This window comes from Lepus europaeus, chromosome 17 (assembly GCF_033115175.1).
Source record: "Lepus europaeus isolate LE1 chromosome 17, mLepTim1.pri, whole genome shotgun sequence".
NCBI classification, from domain to species: domain Eukaryota; kingdom Metazoa; phylum Chordata; class Mammalia; order Lagomorpha; family Leporidae; genus Lepus; species Lepus europaeus.
The window spans coordinates 27,231,420-27,249,370 of NC_084843.1; the positions used below are offsets into that span (position 1 = coordinate 27,231,420).

The following is a 17,951-nucleotide window of genomic DNA, read 5'->3' on the forward strand; positions in this document are numbered from 1 at the left end:
TTTTGCCGTTGGTTCACCCTCCAATGGCCGCCGCGGTAGCGCGCTGCGGCCGGCGCACCGCGCTGTTCCGATGGCAGGAGCCAGGGGCTTCTCCTGGTCTCCCATGGGGTGCAGGGCCCAAGCACTTGGGCCATCCTCCACTGCACTCCCTAGCCACAGCAGAGAGCTGGCCTGGAAGAGGGGCAACCGGGACAGGATCGGTGCCCCGACCGGGACTAGAACCTGGTGTGCCGGTGCCGCAAGGCGGAGGATTAGCCTAGTGAGCCGCGGCGCCGGCCGGATTTTGGTATCTTTGAGTGTCACAAAACCAATCCTTCACAGGTACCAATGACAACCATGCATAGAAACTCTGGAGGCTGGCCGGTGCCGTGGCTTAACAGGCTAATCCTCCACCTTGCGGCGCCGGCACACCAGGTTCTAGTCCCGGTTGGGGCGCCGGATTCTATCCCGGTTGCCCCTCTTCCAGGCCAGCTCTCTGCTATGGCCCGGGAAGGCAGTGGAGGATGGCCCAAGTGCTTGGGCCCTGCACCCGCATGGGAGACCAGGAGAAGCACCTGGCTCCTGGCTTCGGATCAGCAAGATGCGCTGGCTGCAGCGGCCATTGGAGGGTGAACCAACGGCAAAAAGGAAGACCTTTCTCTCTGTCTCTCTCTCTCTCACTATCCACTCTGCCTGTCCAAAAAAAAAAAAAAAAAGAAAAAGAAAAAGAAACTGGAGGCTGACACCGCGGCTCACTTGGCCAATCCTCCACCTGTGGCGCCGGCACCCCAGGTTCTATTCCCGGTTGGTCCTCTTCCAGTCCAGCTCTCCGCTGTGGCCCAGGAAGGCAGTGGAGGATGGCCCAAGTGCTTGGCCCCTGGCACCCGCACAGGAGACCAGGAGACCAGGAGACCAGGAGGAAGCACCTGGCTCATGGCTTCAGATTGGTGCAGTGCACCAGGCGTAGCGGCCATTGGGGGGGTGAACCAATGGAAAGGAAGACTTTTCTGTCTCTCCCTAAATCTGCCTGTAAAAAAAAAAAAAAAAAAAAAAAGCAGCAGCTCTGGAAGGAGAAATAGGTTCCAGAAAATGGACTGAGATGAAAATTTAGTAAGCTTCATTGTCATATTACCAGATTTAACAATATAAGGGGCCAGTGCTGTGGTATAGTGGGTAAAGCTTCCGCCTGCTGTACCAGCATCCCATGTGGGTGCCGGTTTCAGTTCCAGCTACTCCACCTCCAATTTAGCTCTCTGCTATGGCCTGGGAAAGCAGTGGAGGCCTAAGTCCTTGGGCCCCTGCACCAGCATGGGAGACCCGGACACTCTTGCCTTCAGATTGGCGCTGCTCCAGCCATTGTGGCCATCTAGGGATTGAACCAGCAGATGGAAGACCCCTCTCTTCCTCTAAAATACATAAATCAATCTTTTTTTTTTTTGACAGGCAGAGTGGATAGTGAGACAGAGAAAGGTCTTCCTTTTTGCCGCTGGTTCACCCTCCAATGGCCGCTGCGGCCGGCGCATCTCGCTGATCCGAAGCCAGGAGCCAGGTGCTTCTCCTGGTCTCCCATGCGGGTGCAGGGCCCAAGCACTTGGGCCATCCTCCACTGTCTTCCCGGGCCATAGCAGAGAGCTGGCCTGGAAGAAGGGCAACCGGGATAGAATCCGGCGCCCCAACCAGGACTAGAACCCGGTGTGCCGGCGCAGCAAGGCAGAGGATTAGCCTGTTAAGCCATGGCGCCGGCCCATAAATCAATCTTCTTAGGTAATGGTTTTCAAATTTGGTTGCTCTTAAGAATCACCTGGTGGGGCTCGTGCTGTGGCATTGCAAGTTAGGCCACCACCTGTAGCACTGGCATTCCATATAGGTGCTCCATTTCCAATCTAGCTCCCTGCCACTGCACCTGTGAAAGCAGTGGAAGATGGCCCAGGTGCTTGAGCTCCTGAACCCAAGTAGGAAACCCTGAAGAAGCTCCTGCCTAGCTCCTGGCTTTGGATCAGCCCAGTTCCGGCTGTTTTGGCCATTTGGAGTGAACCAGCAAATGGAAGAAATCTCTCTTTTTTTTTTTTTTTTAATTATTTTTATTTATTTAAAAGACAGACTTAGAGACAGAGACAGAGACAGGTCTTCCATCTGCTTGTTCACTCTCCAAATGGCCAACCATGGCCGGAGCTGAGCTGATCTGAAGCCAGGAGCCAGGAGCTTCTTCCAGTCTCCCACATGGGTGCAGGGGCCCAAGGACTTGCGCCATCCTCCACTGCTTTCCCAGGCACATTTAGCAGGGAGCTGGATTGGAAGTGCAGCAACTGGGGTTCGAACCTGCAGCCATACGGAATGCCAGCGCTAAAGGCCAGGGCTTTCAATCTGCTGTGCCACAGCACTGGCCTGTGACTTTCAAAAAAAAAAATATCACCTCACAACTTCAAAAAATTCTAGAACCTGGAATCCCCCAGAGCACTAGCATGACTCAAGAGGCCTGGGGATGAGCTTCTGGTTATCACTGGGGTTTTTAAGATTGAGAGGCAGGGGCCGGCGCCATGGCACACTAGGTTAATCCTCCACCTGTAGTGCCAGAATCCCACAGGGGCGCTGGTTCTAGTCCCGGTCGCTCCTCTTCCAGTCCAGCTCTCTGCTGTGGCCTGGGAAGGCAGTGGAGGATGGCCCAAGTGCTTGGCCCCTGGCACCCACATGGGAGACCAGGAAGAAGCACCTGGCTCCTGGCTTCGGAGCAGCCATTTTGGGGGTGAACCAACGGAGAAGACCTTTCTCTCTCTGTCTATAACTCTGTCAAATAAATAAATAAAATTAAAAAAAAAAAAAAAGATTGAGAGGCAGAGGGCCTTACACCCACATGGGATGCCAGGAGGAAACTCCTGGCTCTGGCTTTGGATGGGGCGGGGCGGGGGGAGGAGAGGGGGAGGGAATGCTCCGGCCATTGCAGCCAACTGGGGAGTGAACCAGCAGATGTAGGACCTCTCTCTGCATTTACTCTGACTCTCAAATAAAATAAATCTTTAATAAAAAAAAAAGACTGAGAGGCAAACAGAGGCTCCTATTCCCTGTTCATTCCCCAAATGCCAACTGCTAGGGTTAGCATATGACAAAGCTGGGAGCCAATTACTCATACCATCACTGCTACCTGACAAGGTCTATACTGGCAGGAAGCTGGAGTCAGGAGCTGGAGCTGGGAAAGGAACCCACCCACTCAGGTGGAATGCAGGCCAAATGCCCAATCCTCATTAGCGTTTTTTTGACAGGCAGAGTGGACAGTGAGAGAGACAGAGAGAAAGGTCTTCCTTGTCCATTGGTTCACCCCCACAACAGTGGCTGTGGCTGGCGCACTGCGCTGATCCGAAGCCAGGAGCCAGGTGCTTCCTCCTGGTCTCCCATGCAGATGCAGGGCCCAAGGACATGGGCCATCCTCCACTGCACTCCCGGGCCACAGCAGAGCTGGACTGGAAGACCAACCGGGACAGAATCCAGTGCTCTGACCGGGACTAGAACCCGGTGTGCTGGCACCGCAGGTGGAGGATTAGCCTATTGAGCAGCAGCCCTCATTAGCGTTTTTAAGTTCCCCAGATGACCCTAATTTTCAGTTGGTACTATGAACCATTGATTTGGGTTAGGAGCTGGCAAACTCTTTGTGAACGGTCACTTATTATTTTAGGCTTTGTGGGCCATTCCTAAAACCTATTACATGTCCTGTTTGTTTTTTTAAAAAGATTTATTTATTTGAAAGTCAGAGTTGCACAGAGAGAGGAGAGGCAGAGAGAGGGAGAGGTCTTCCATCTGCTGGTTCACTCCCCAGTTGGCCACAATGGCCGGAGTTGCGCCATTCCGAAGCCAGGAGTCCAGGAGTGTCTTCCAGGTCTCCCACATGGGTGCAGGGGCCTAAGGATTTGGGCTATCTTCTACTGCTTTCCTAGGCCACAGCAGAGAGCTGGACCGAAAGTGGAGCAACCAGGCCTCGAGCTGGTGCCCATATGGGATGCCGGCACTACAGGCTGCTGCTTTACGCCACAGCACAGGCCCCATTTTTTTTTTCCAAAGGGGACTTTTTTTTTTTTTTTTTTTGACAGGCAGAGTGGACAGAGAGAGAGAGAGAGACAGAGAGAAAGGTCTTCCTTTGCCGTTGGTTCACCCTCCAATGGCCGGCGCAGCTGGCGCGTCGCAGCGCACCGTGCTGATCCGATGGCAGGAGCCAGGTGCTTCTCCTGGTCTCCCATGGGGTGCAGGGCCCAAGCACTTGGGCCATCCTCCACTGCACTCCCTGGCCACAGCAGAGAGCTGGCCTGGAAGAGGGGCAACCGGGACAGAATCCGGTGCCCCGACGGGGACTAGAACCCGGTGTGCCGGCACCGCAAGGAGGAGGATTAGCCTAGTGAGCCACGGCGCTGGCCCTTCAAAGGGGACTTTTAAAAAGACAATACCAGAGTATTCTATAGATAATACAAAACCAACCAGAAGATGGATTTGACCCACAGGTTACCTTGCCAGTCCTCAATTTATAGACTAGATATAGCCTGGAAAAGGCACCATGATTCAAATGTGGCCAAGAAAAGTCAGGAAGCTACTGCTAAGAAATCCCAAGGCAAACTCACAGGTCCAGACTCCAGCCCTCTAGAGACCTAGTATCGAATTCTGGCTTGGGTAGGAGAAGGGAGGGATTTCGACTTACAATAATAAAACTCCAAGACACATTATAAATCAGCGAGTTTATTATTTTGCAGTAGATGCAGAACTTTTACCATGCAGACCGAAATACCCATGTCAGGATGAACAGTGCATTTTCTTCTGAGTGGTGGCTACACAGAAAACCAGGTTGTTCCCAGGTTATTTACTGAATGTGGAATCCAAACATGGAAGGCTAGTCTTAAGACCTGTACCTCTTTCACAAAAGCTTGTCCCACCACAGGAACAGCCCAGCCTCCAGGAGGCTCCCCGACTTTACCCTCCTCTTCTTACTCTGACTGAACACTATCAATGGCTACCTCCTACAGCCTAACCATCAGCCAGCATGGCCTAGCACTTTCTGTTCACTGGGTTTTTTAACCAGGGACTTAGGGGGCAAAACAATTGTTCCCATGAACCCACTGGGGTCATCCTGTTAGGATGCTCTCCCCAAGTGCAGTCCCCAAGTTTCAACAGACTTTGTAAAGGTTCCTTCTACCTCCATTAGCACACACACAGGTTACCTATAGGGTTACCTATAAATTCACCTGAAGTAACCTTCCTACAGTGGATTGGGGTTTTTGATTATAGTTCTTTTTTTCATTTACTTGATTAGTGATTTCCAGTTATGTAGGAATTAATTAAACCAATATTATGTGCCACATAGCTACCCAACAGAAATATCAATATCAATAAACAATATGTACATTTAAGATCATTTTGTAAGCCAGCGCCGCGGCTCAATAGGCTAATCCTCCGCCTGTGGCGCCAGCACACTGGGTTCTAGTCCTGGTCAGGGCGCCAGATTCTATCCTGGTTGCTCCTCTTCCAGGCCAGCTCTCTGCTGTGGCCAGGGAGTGCAGTGAAGGATGGCCCAAGTGCTTGGGCCCTGCACCCCAAGGGAGACCAGCAGAAGTACCTGGCTCCTGCCTTCGCATCAGTACGGTGCGCCAGCCGCGGCGCGCCAGCCATTGGAGGGTGAACCAACGGCAAAAGGAAGACCTTTCTCTCTGTCTCTCTCTCTCTCTGTCCACTCTGCCTGTCAAAAAAACTAAAAAAACAAAATAAAAAAAAATTTATTTTGTTCTCAATAATGTAAAAAAGAAAAGATGGCAGTTCTCAACTTTGTTCTCAGAACTGGTAGGGGTCAAGTCACCGAAAATTCAAAGTTGAAAGATTTGCTTTCAAATTTAAAACCAAAACATGTACTGTGTTGCCAACATTATATAATATAAAACCACACTCAAAAAAAATCAAGCTCAGATTAACTTATGGCATTCACACCAGAATAGAATTTTGCCCATTAACAAAAACAGTAGATTGTATCCCAAGATGTAGGTATGTCCATGCTGGCTGAGAACTTCAGGCCCAGACCCAACAAATGAGGATGAACTACACAGTGCATGCTAAACAGGCATGTACACATATGTTAATCATTCTTCAGTGCCTACAATGGGGCTCTGAGGTAAGGACGGAAGGAGCATACTCACAGGCAGAACTCTTCCCCAACTATAAAAATTCACACGTGACAATTTACTGTATCTTGGGCAATAGCTAAGATTTTATCTGTAGGAACCCACCTCTGAAAATCACAACAATAGTCAATAGGAAATGATTTAATATAAAATATACAAATTTCTCAGTGTGAGGACTTCCACAAAACAGGAAGAATGGGGGTGACAACTAAAACAGATTTTTAAAAAATAACGTTCCCCTTACCTCTTCCCTGCTACCCAACACTCAAAAAAATCTGTACAAAACTAGAACACAGAAAAAGACCACAGAAGATGTTATGTTGCAGTCCGAACTTCTGTCCTCACCAAGACCCTCCCCTAATAGAGCTGAGGGTCCCCAGGTCCACTGAAAGTGGGAGGTCTCTGTTCATCACCCCTGCATCACCAAGGTCACTCGCTGTCAAACTTAACAGAGTTCACCTGGACGGAGATGGAGCCTCCTCGGTAGCTACCGCGCTTCTTCTTGGTCTTCTCGTGCCGGAAGGATTTGCCTTTGGTGAACTTTAGAACTTGATTGGCTCGTTCTCCCCAGTCCCCAACTGCACCACGCTGGTGAAGCAGAGAAATACTTAACACAGAGAAGGACAGCACCAAGGCCCCACCATGCTCTTCTTTCTACTTTCATGGAAACTCCCACCAACCTGAATTGAAAGTTGCCCGTTCTTCTATTCCTCAACCCCCAGGAACAGCAAACATCCCTCACCTTGGCATCGAAGGAGTTGTCTGCCACTCGGGAATCCACTTCAATTTCTTCCTCCCGGACTCTTCGGAATGGGGATGATGCCCTTTTTTCTCCCTAAGGAAGAATCAAGTTGGGAATTAAAGATGGGGTGGCCATCTAAAGCTCTCTGGAATAGCACACCACGAGGTGCCAGGTCAGGCCAAGCTTTCAAGATGATCCCAATTTCTTTCTACTTTTAAAGGGCTGACTTTCTGAGAAGAAAATGAGATAACTCACCTTCTTCCTTTTAGGAAATGTGTTGGGGGTCTGGAGCTTAATCTTCTTGGCTTGAGGAGTCCCTGCCTCACTGGCAGCCTCATTCTGCTTCCGCTTCTTTCCTGAACATACAAACAGAAAACCCCACAATCAGGAGACCAGTTTCCAGTTCCTTCTTCCATAGTCCCACAGAGGATCTGCAAATAGAAGCCGCAGTGGGGTGGAGGGGGCCTCCTCTCCCGACAGTATCCTCCCAGTTATCCCCATCCTGGTTTTGAAGGACAAAACCCAGAGGGCAGGGTCTTCAGACACAGACCTGGCTTAGAAACTGCCACTGCTGCCTTTTCTTCCTCTTCCTCTTCACTGTCCTTGCCTGCTTTCCCATTCTGGGCAGCAGTCAGGGCAGAGGTACCATTGGCCTTGGGACCTTGTGGTTTCGGAGTGCCCTTGCCCTTGGGCTTCTCTTCTTCCTCCTCACTGGAATCATCCGAGGAAGAACTGCTGCTGCTCTCGGCCTTCACCTGCTTTACGGAAGCAGGCTTGGAAGGTGCTACGCCTCCTGCTGCCTTCTGCGGCTTCTTCTTAACTGGGGCTTTAGACGTCTTCTCTTCCTCCTCCTCCTCGTCACTGCTGGAGCTGTCGGAGTCAGAACTGCCCTCCCCATCAGCCTGAGGAGGCTGTTTGGCAGGCACAGGTGGAGCTGCTTTGGCAGTCACCTTGGACTTAGGGGTGGCTGCAGCCTTCTTTGCCTTTTCCTCCTCCTCCTCACTAGAGCTGCTCTCCTCTTCACTGGAGCTGCTATCAGCCTTTCTGGCCAGAGGCTTCTGGCCACCACCTGCAGGCTGCTTGAGCGCGGCAGCTGGCTTAGCTGCAGGCTGCTTGGGAGTGGCAGCTGGCTTACTCGAGGAATTCTTGGTGGCACCGGCTGGCTTGGCAGGAGCTTCATCCTCAGAGCTGTCGGAGTCTAGACAAACACAAAGGACAGAAAAATCAGCTCCCGAATCAGATTTGGGGAACCCTGTAGCAGCTGCCCACAGATCACCCCACTGCCCTGAGGGCCTCCCTACACCATACCTGAGCTGTCTGAAGAGCTCTCCGCTGCCTTCTTCGCTGGCGCTGGCTTAGGGGTTGTTTTACAGACAACTGCCTTAGCTGGAGGTTTCTTCTCCTCCTCGGAACTTGAATCTGGGAAGAACCTGGGGCATTATGTTGGGTCCAGAGTACCACTCCAACCAGGAGAGCAACAAAAAGAACACAGACACACAGAAAGCCTTAGCCCTGCCTCACTTTAGCAAAAAACAGTAGAGGGACAGTGGATCTTCCCCCTCCCTATTGCTCATGGTCCTTCCTGCACATGTGTGCATGCTCACACACTCCTAGCAGCACTCCTGACTCAGCAGACTCACCAGACTCATCACTGCTGTCTTCACTACTTTCCTCAGGCTGTTTCTTCTCTGCAGCTTTCTTGGGAGGCTGGGTTCCTGGGGACTTCTTCGGTGCAGGAGCAGATGGTGGGGGTACTGAGCTGTAAGGACCTGTTTGAAAGGGACGACATGGTGATTTAAAAACATGTACATAACTCATTTGACACACTACCCTCTTCTGGATGCAGGGCCTCATTCCCATTCCCGAGTGTGGGCTAGATCAGTGACTCATCTCAAGTACAAAGTACAAAGTACAGGTCATGTCTTGCCACTTCCCAGTCTTTCTTGCTAGGACCCTCAGCTCGGGGATCATGTTACAAAGACACTCAAGCAGCTCCATGGAGAAGTTCGTGCAGTTAGTGTAACTGCGTCCAGGACAATCAGAGTTTCACTCCCCATGTTCACTAACCTGGTTTTTTCTTCACGGGTTTTTTCTGCTCCTCTTCCTCCTCACTGGAGGAATCCTCACTGCTGGAACTCTTCTGGGTAGGGGGAGCAGGTGCTTTGACTGGAGCCTTGGCCACAATTTGCTTTTTAGGTACAGCCTGTGTCCAAGAGAGAAAATCCATTACTTCAAGAAAATACTGATGAACCCTGCCAGGGAATGGAAAGACACACAGATCCTACATTCCCTGATACAAGCTCTAGCCCATACCTTCTTGGGAACGGCCACAGCCTGCTCCTCCTCGGAGTCATCACTGCTGCTGCTGCTGCTGCTGCTGCTGCTGCCAGCTGCTTTGCCATTGGCCACTTTAAGTGCTGCTCGAGCCGGTGTCCCTACAGGAAAAGGAAGCAAGCACTACTAAAACCTTCCTGTGGTGGCTGTCTAGCCTAGCAGTTAAGATCCTCAGTAAGATGCTGGCATCCCGTATCGGACTGCATGGGTTTAAGTCCCAGCTCTCTCCCAGTTCCAGTTTCCCGCTAATGCTCATCCTGGGAGGCAGCACTAAGTACATTAGAGACCTGGGTTCAGTTCTTGGCTATAGCCTGACCTACCTATTGTAGGCATATGGGGGAGGGAACCAGTAGATAGGAACTGTCTGTTTCCCTTCTCTTTCAAATAAAAACTTACCCTCCTACTAATGGAAAACTTAGGAGTCCACCTTTACAGCAATCATAAAGGAGAATATCAGTTTATCATCTCTGGGGGCCAGGACTGTGGCACAGAAGGTTATACTTCCACCTGAAGCGCTGGTATCCCATATAGGTGCCTGACTGCTACGCTTTTGATCCAGCTCCCTGCTAATGCGCCCAAGAAAGCAGAAAATAGCCCAAATACTTGGGCCCCTGCACCCATGTGGAAAAAGAATGCCAAAAGGACTCCTTTTTCAAAAACATCCTTTTTCTTGCCACGAAGACTATTTCTCTATTAGTTTCCAAGCATGACACTTTATTAATAAAAAGCTTTTTTTCTTTTTTCAACAAAGTAACACTAATCATTATCATTTCATCCCTGTGCTTTGTGAGGAGTCTTAATACCAGTCCCCAAGGCAATCTTGTCCCCAGCACACCCCTCTCAGTAACAAACAGTACCTGGTTTAGGTGGAGCTTTAGCCTGAGCCTTCGGTGCCACGGGTGTTGTCTTTGGCTGCTGCTGCTGCTTTGGCGCCTCATCTTCTGAGCTTGAGTCAGAATCAGAATCTGAGCTCTTAGCCTTCTTAGGAGTAGCTCTGGCTGCCTTAGCTTGGGGCTTGACTACCCTCTGTGAGAAAACACACAGGAAGAAATCATCAAGAGCCACCACGTACCCAAAGAGCATCCTCAGCTCCGTTTATTTTACAGAAGTTTAATGGAATAGTAGAGATGAGGAAGCTAAGCAGGACAGAAAATGGAAAGCACAAAAGACTCTCATTAAGAATCAAAGTAGCTACTTGATTTGATACATTGGCCCCTTCTCTGCCAAGAGCTTCGAACAATACACAGCCATTCCTAGAGCCCTAAACAGAATGCCAACTCAAACCTCTCAGGCAGAATGGAGCCCAACTTCAACATCATACATCCTTTCTGGAACTCACATCTCCATCATCTCCCCTAAAAGTTGCCAGTTTGTTCCTCATATTTGCCTATTGCAAAACCACCACGACCCTCTGATCACAAGCTAGAAGACAAGATTTTAAGTTTCTTCCTTTCCAAATCTTTAAGCAGTCCCCTTTGCTTCTCCAAGCTACAAACCTGGACAGGTTTTTTCTTTTTCTCTTCCTCTTCCTCCTCATCACTGGATTCTTCACTGCTGCTACTCTCTGATGCTTTGGCTGCAGCCTTTCCAGGATGCTGGGGCAGACTGGCCCGCTTGGCAGGTACAGCTGAACGAAACAGGTCCCAGTTAACACCAGCCATGCAGTACAGGCAGGCTGCAAATTATTTTCCTTGAACCACCAAGCCCAACCCCTTGCCCTGCCTTACCAGCCTTTTTAGCGGGAGGCTCTTGAGCTTTTTCCTCTTCCTCACTGCTGTCCTCACTGCTGTCACTGGATGAAGTTTTCTTAGCCTTCTTAGTCACTGGTCCATTTGCCTGTAACTTCCTCTTTGGGGCCTTGGTTGACCTGCTGAAGTAGGATCAGCCTTACTTCAGGTGGATCCAGACCTTCTCAAACCAAGTAACACAGCCCAGCCCACCTGGGGACGGCGGCTGGGGGAGTAGGGCCGGGGTGGATGACAGCCAAGGTGGAACAGGGAAGGCTTACTTGAGCCAGAAGCTATAGATGTCCAAGAGAGAAGAGGCATTGGCATCCTGTTGTGTCTGCAGAAGAAAAAGAGGTGGGTAAGGAAATGCTTTCCTGGTTATCAGGAGAGTTAAGATCTTGCATTACATTTATTAAATGTGACCTGTCATACATACTTTTCCTTCTTGCATAAATTAGGAGAAAAATATTCTACTGGTGTATTTCAACTTTTTTTTTTTTTTTTTTTTTTGACAGGCAGAGTGGACAGTGAGAGAGAGACAGAGAGAAAGGTCTTCCTTTTGCCGTTGGTTCACCCTCCAATGGCCGCCGCGGTAGGCGCGCTGCGGCCGGCGCACCGCGCTGATCCGATGGCAGGAGCCAGGGGCTTCTCCTGGTCTCCCATGGGGTGCAGGGCCCAAGCACTTGGGCCATCCTCCACTGCACTCCCTGGCCACAGCAGAGAGCTGGCCTGGAAGAGGGGCAACCGGGACAGGATCGGTGCCCCGACCGGGACTAGAACCCGGTGTGCCGGCGCTGCAAGGCGGAGGATTAGCCTAGTGAGCCGCGGCGCCGGCTTCAACTTTTTTTATACCAAAACTTGGGCTCTGCGCCAATACTGTAGCACAGGGGGTACCACTTACGAGCATGGGTTCAAGGCCTGGCTCTGCTCCATTTCTGATTCAGCTCCCTGCTAATTCATCTGGGAAAGCAGCAGAGGATGGCTTGAGAGCCTGGGCCACTGCCACACATGTGGAAGACCAAGATGGAATTCCAGGTTCCTGTGTCCATTTGGGGAATGAGCCAACTAACGGAAAAACACCTCTCTCTTTCAAATAAATATAAATAAACCCTTAAAAGGGGGGGTGGGGGGGGATGGACTAGCACTGTGTAGAGTAAAGCATCCCATATATCCCATATATTGAGTCCTGGTTGCTCCAATTCCAATCCAGCTCTCTGTTATGGCCTGAGAAAGCAGTACAGGATGGCCCAAGTCCTTGGTCCCCTGCATCCACATGCGAAAACCGGAAGAAGCCCCAGCATCTTAGCTTCGGATTGGCTCAGCTCAGCTCTGGCCATTGCAGCCATCTGGGGAGTGAACCAACAATGGAAGACTTCTCTCTTTGCCTATCTGTATGTAACTCTTCCCAAAATGGGGTGTGTGTGTTATTTCTATAGTTTGTAGAACTACCTACTCCTCTGTCTGTCAATCGTATTTATCAAAGTGTTTAGAAAATTTCATTCCCAGCCGGCGCCGTAGCTTAACAGGCTAATCCTCCGCCTTGCGGCGCCGGCACACTGGGTTCTAGTCCCAATTGGGGCGCCGGACTCTATCCCGGTTGCCCCTCTTCCAGGCCAGCTCTCTGCTATGGCCCGGGAAGACAGTGGAGGATGGCCCAAGTGCTTGGGCCCTGCACCCGCATGGGAGACCAGGAGAAGCACCTGGCTCCTGGCTTTGGATCAGCGAGATGCGCCGGCCGCAGCGGCCATTGGAGGGTAAACCAACGGCAAAGGAAGACCTTTCTCTCTGTCTCTCTCTCTCACTATCCACTCTGCCTGTCAAAAAAAAAAAAAAAGAAAATTTCATTCCCAATTCCCAAACCAGTGGAAGTTTTTGAGATAACCTCTACTTTCGGGAGCTCAGTTTTCAGGAGTCAACTGACTTTCTGAATTGTCTTTGGAGGACAGGTGAGGTATACACTTTTTTTTTTCCTTTTTTTTTTAATTTTTGGAGAAGCAGAAAAAAAGACCTTCTATCCATTGGTTCGCTCCCCAAATATCTACAATATCCAGGACTGGGCCAAGCAGCAGCCAGGAGTTGAGAACTCAATCCAGGTTTCCTGCGTGGGTGGCAGGGACCCAGTTAATTACTTAAACCATCATAGCTGCCTCACCGGGTCTGCATTAGCAGGAAGATGGAATCAGGACCACAGCCAGGAATCGAACTCAGACACTGTATGGGTCACAGTATTCTAGCTGGTGTTTTAACTGCTAGGCTAAATACCCATCCCCATATACTACTGTTTTGTGTGCCTTTCGCAAAATGGTGTTACCTGTTTTTCTTGGGAAATGCTCCTGTTGCAAGGATCTGATTTATTTTGATAGGCAAGTTCACCAAAAATTTTGAACTTAGTTGTAAATAACTGATCTTAGTACATGTGCTGCCAAAGCAAGCACAAATGACTGATTCTTTTTTTTAAAGATTTATTTTATTTATTTGAAAGACAGAGTTAGAGAGGTAGAGCCAGAGAAAGATCTTCCATTCTGCTGGCTCACTTTCCAAATGACCGCAACAGCCAGAGCTGAGCTGATCCGAAGCCAGGAGCCAGGAACTTCTTTTGGGTCTTCCACGCAGGTGCAAGAGCCCAAGGACTTTGGCCATCTTCTGCTTTCCCATGCCATAGCAGAGAGCTGGTTCGGAAGAGGAGTAGCCAGGACTAGATCCGGCGCCCATATGGAATGCTGGAACCTCAGGTGCCAATCCCCAGGCAACATTTTTAAAATCAGTCATTTTGGGGCCAGCGCTGTGGAATAGTGGGTAAAACTGCTGCCTGCAGTGCCAGCATCCCATAGGAAACAGGTTCAAGTCTCAGCTGTTCCACTTCCAATCCAGCTCTCTGCTTTGGCCTGAGAAAGCAGCAGAAGATGGCCCAAGTCCTTGGGCCCCTACACCTGCCTGGGAGACCCAGAAGATGCTCCTGGTTCCTAGTCAGCACAGCTCTGGTCGTTGTGGTCAACTGGGGAGTGAACCAGCAGATGGAAGACCTCTGTGTAACTCTGACTTTCAAATAAATAAATAAATCACTAAAAAAATTCTAATTTTACCCTGAAATAAGGGCACAAACATTAATACAAGTGGGAATTTGCTTCAATGTGAATTATTAGTGCAATTATTAGAAACAAGCCTCCAAGAGAACACTGGTGAATACTGTATACTGCAAAGAATCGTACTCAACCATTAATTACCCTGATACAGATTAACTGATTAAGAAAAAAAGGTGTGACAGTACATAGAAGAGTACAGGCTCAGAGTCAGCTGAGTATAGGTATAAAGTGTGTGATCTTGGGCAAATTAACTCAAGATTTGTTTTTCTTTTTTTTTTTTTTTTAATTTTTTTTATTTTTGACAGGCAGAGTGGACAGTGAGAGAGAGAGACAGAGAGAAAGGTCTTCCTTTTGCCGTTGGTTCACCCTCCAATGGCCGCCGCGGTAGTGCGCTGCGGCCGGCGCACCGCGCTGATCCGATGGCAGGAGCCAGGGGCTTCTCCTGGTCTCCCATGGGGTGCAGGGCCCAAGCACTTGGGTCATCCTCCACTGCACTCCCTGGCCACAGCAGAGAGCTGGCCTGGAAGCGGGGCAACCGGGACAGGATCGGTGCCCCGACCGGGACTAGAACCCAGTGTGCCGGCACCGCAAGGCGGAGGATTAGCCTGTTGAGCCACGGCGCCGGCCTGTTTTTCTTTCTATAAAATGGAAATAATACTACACATCTCAGAGAGGATAATAGATAAGGCACATATGGGGCCGGCACTATGGCGTAGCAGGTAAAGCCACCACCTGCAGTGCCGGTATCCCATACAGGCGCTGCTTCGAGTCCCGCTGCTTCGAGTCCCGGCTGCTCCACTTCCTCCACTTCCGATCCAGCTCTCTGCTATGGCCTGGGAAAGCAGTGGAAGATGGCCTCAGTCCCTGGGCTCCTGCACCCACGTGGGAGACCCGGAGGAAGCTCCTGGCTTCAGACTGATGCAGCTCGGGCTGTTGCGGCCATTTGGGGAATGAACCAGTAGATGGAAGACCTTTCTCTTTCTCTCTCTCTCTGCCTCTCTGTAACTGTACCATTCAAATTAATATATAAATCTTAGCCCTTCGTTAACTCTGCACAAAGATGAGCTTTTTGTCATATAAAACCCAGGAATATTAACTGTCCATTGTGGAAACACTCCTGGCAGTCTCCTTATCAGTCAACTCAAAGCAGTTCCAGTAAGCAAGTAGTTAGATCCCTTGGAGGGCTGTTCCAGTCTTAAGAAATTCTTCCTGTCACTGATCTGATCGCCTCCTGTTGCAATCCACTCTGACTGCTACAAAGAACTAGCTTATCTTCTTGGCCCTCTCATCTCTGCCTAGGACTGCCACTCCATCTCTTTCCGGGTGTTTTCTGATGCATGTGTGTCAGCTTTTCTATGAGATGTAGATTCTATAAATCTTTCTCATTCCAGACCACCTTGCTCTTTCATGTGTGTGGAGCATACTAAATTGCCCTAAGTATGAATAACAACTTCTACTCATCCATGCACCAGACTGAGACTGCTACTTTGCATATTTTATCCTATTGATATTCATAAAGACCCCACGAGGTGGACAATAACTTCCTGCAGAAATAAGGACAGGGAGGTTAATTAAACTTCCCAGGTCACACACCTTGGAAGTGGCAAGGCCTGGTCCCAAGCATAACTTAGTTTGAGTCCATTAACCAAAGCTTCTGCCCTGCTGCTACGTCTCCTTGGTAGGGCTGTGTTTGCTATTCAATCCTATACTCAATCATTATAACCAAAAACGGAATCCTACCTCTCTTTAGCAACGAAAACCCCAGGCTTTGTTCCTAAAGCAATTTCATTTATCTGTAAGGCCAGGGAAATTCGACCGAAACTATGGTCAAATCACGCACTGCCTCAGCCAAGGAGCCCCCCCCCCCAAAAAAAGAAACCAAGCGCCGCCAATGCTCTCAGTGGGATACGGCGTTCGCTCCTCGCCGCACTCTGCGAGCCACGTGACCTCGACCACGCGGGTCCCACGCCGCTGCCTCTCCACCGCGAGGAAGCAACAAGACAGTGCTACCTACTCAGACCTCGCAGAAGGGGCTCCGGGGCCACGGGCTTCCTCCAGCCACTGCCGACTGATCGGAACAAAGGCCTCGCTGATGCTGGGCTGGTGGACCCCACAGACCTGCTCGTCAGGAAACCTAAGCATGTCAGGGCCTGGACCCTGTGCTCATCCCGCCCCGGCCCGCGTCCGAAGCCCGAGACTCACAGCGCCTGTCGCTTTGGCGAACTTATTGGCCACCTCCGAGAGCTGGTTATCGCGCAGAAAGCCGAGCACGAGGGGATACAGGTCGCTGGGAACCACGCGGCGCAAGCCGGCGTCCGCCATCCTCCGGGCAGTACGCGTCACTACCGTTGGCGACGCACCTCGACCTAGGAACCCGAAAGGCGCAGGGGGCGGGCGCGTGACGTCACTTCGCCGCGCGGACGCAGAGCGGAAGGGGTGGGACTCCACAGGGCAGTGCTGACCCCACCCCGCAGGCGGGGTCAAGGCGAAAACCCTACGCTCCTTCCGGTCCAACGCAAATCGCCATCTTGGTAAGGGTGGAGTCCACCGGCCGCCGCTTTTGTGAAGGCGGAGCTCTGACGTCAGGGTCACGCCCTCGGCGTGGCGGGAAAACTCGGGACTTCCCGCGCCTTGTCTTTGGGCGGGAGGCGTCCTTTCCGAGTGTGGGTTTCCCGCGCCTCAGCTGAAGTGTCCACATTAGTGACTGGACCCGTGGGCCCTAGCTGTCCCTCGGCTCTCTAGACAGGGTCGCAGAGTTCCCAGCTGCCCCCGTTCGCGATGCCCGTGGTTCCATTCTTCATCCGCAGCCGACACGTAGTGAGGGTCCTGGTAATACCACCCCAGCCTGTCAAGTCCCCTCTCCACTGCAGAGCCTCCCTCAAGTTACCAGTTGTTTGGGGGGAGGGGCTGGACGTGTAGATTCCCTGAACTGCCCCTCCCTCAAGTCATGATTTTTTTTTTTTAAAATGTGCTGGCTGTGGGTTCATCATAAATTGCCCTGATGGTTTTGAGGAATGTTCCTTTTTTCATCATCTGAGGGGCCGGCGCCATGCAGTAGCGGGTAAAGCCAATGCCTGCACTACCAGCATCCCATAAGGACACCGGTTCAAGTCCCAGCTGCTCCACTTCCAGTCCAGCTCCCTGCTAGTGTGCCTGGGAAAACAGTAGAGGATGGCCCAAGTCCTTGGACCCCTGCATCCACGTGGGAGACCCAAAAGAAGCACCTGGCTCCTGGGTTCAAATCAACCCAGCTCTGGCTGTTGTGGCCATTTGGGGAGTGAACCAGCGGATGTTCACTCTTCTCTGCCTCTCTAACTCTGCCTTTAAAATAAATCTTTAAGGCCGGCGCCGTGGCTTAACAGGCTAATCCTCTGCCTTGCGGCGCCGGCACACGGGGTTCTAGTCCCAGTTGGGGCGCCGGATTCTATCCCGGTTGTCCCTCTTCCAGGCCAGCTCTCTGCTATGGCCCGGGAAGACAGTGGAGGATGGCCCAAATCCTTGGGCCCTGCACCCGCATGGGAGACCAGGAGAAGCACCTGGCTCCTGCCATCGGATCAGCGCGATGCGCAGGCCGCAGCGGCCATTGGAGGGTGAACCAACAGCAAAAAGGAAGACCTTTCTCTGTCTCTCTCACTATCCATATTCTGCCTGTCCAAAAATAAATAAATAAATCTTAAAAAAATTTTTTTTTATTTGAGAGGCAGAGTTTGAGGGAGACAAGAGAGAAAGATCTTCCATTCCCTGGTTCACTCCCCAAATGGCCACAATGGCCAGAGCTGGGCCCATCCAAAGCCAGGAGCCAGGAGCTTATTCAGGTCTCCAATGTGGGTACAGAGGCCCGAGCACTTGGCCATATTCCACTGCCTTCCCAGGTCATTAGCAGGGAGCTGGATCAGAAGAGGAGCAAGTGGGACTCAAACCAGAGCTCATATGGGGCTTA

At 50.9% G+C, this 17,951-nt stretch overlaps 1 protein-coding gene across 4 annotated transcripts; it reads right to left on the reverse strand.

The window, feature by feature from the left end:
- Window positions 1-4,681: 4,681 nt before the first annotated feature.
- Window positions 4,682-16,392, reverse strand: NOLC1 (nucleolar and coiled-body phosphoprotein 1). Of its 4 annotated transcripts, none has more exons than XM_062214410.1 (13): window positions 16,214-16,392; window positions 11,210-11,265; window positions 10,929-11,068; window positions 10,698-10,828; window positions 10,059-10,227; window positions 9,181-9,302; window positions 8,935-9,070; window positions 8,508-8,636; window positions 8,176-8,286; window positions 7,418-8,065; window positions 7,123-7,223; window positions 6,868-6,960; window positions 4,682-6,713 (listed from the first exon to the last, which is right to left on the reverse strand). In XM_062214410.1, the coding sequence occupies exons 1-13, from the start codon at window positions 16,331-16,333 to the stop codon at window positions 6,555-6,557; spliced, it is 2,115 nt and encodes a 704-aa protein (XP_062070394.1). In that variant the 5' UTR covers window positions 16,334-16,392; the 3' UTR covers window positions 4,682-6,554. The 4 variants fall into 4 exon arrangements, with proteins under 4 accessions (XP_062070394.1, XP_062070392.1, XP_062070391.1 ...); XM_062214408.1 differs by having other exon boundaries at window positions 8,935-9,076; XM_062214407.1 differs by having other exon boundaries at window positions 8,935-9,076; window positions 10,929-11,071.
- Between the last annotated feature and the right edge of the window lie 1,559 nt (window positions 16,393-17,951).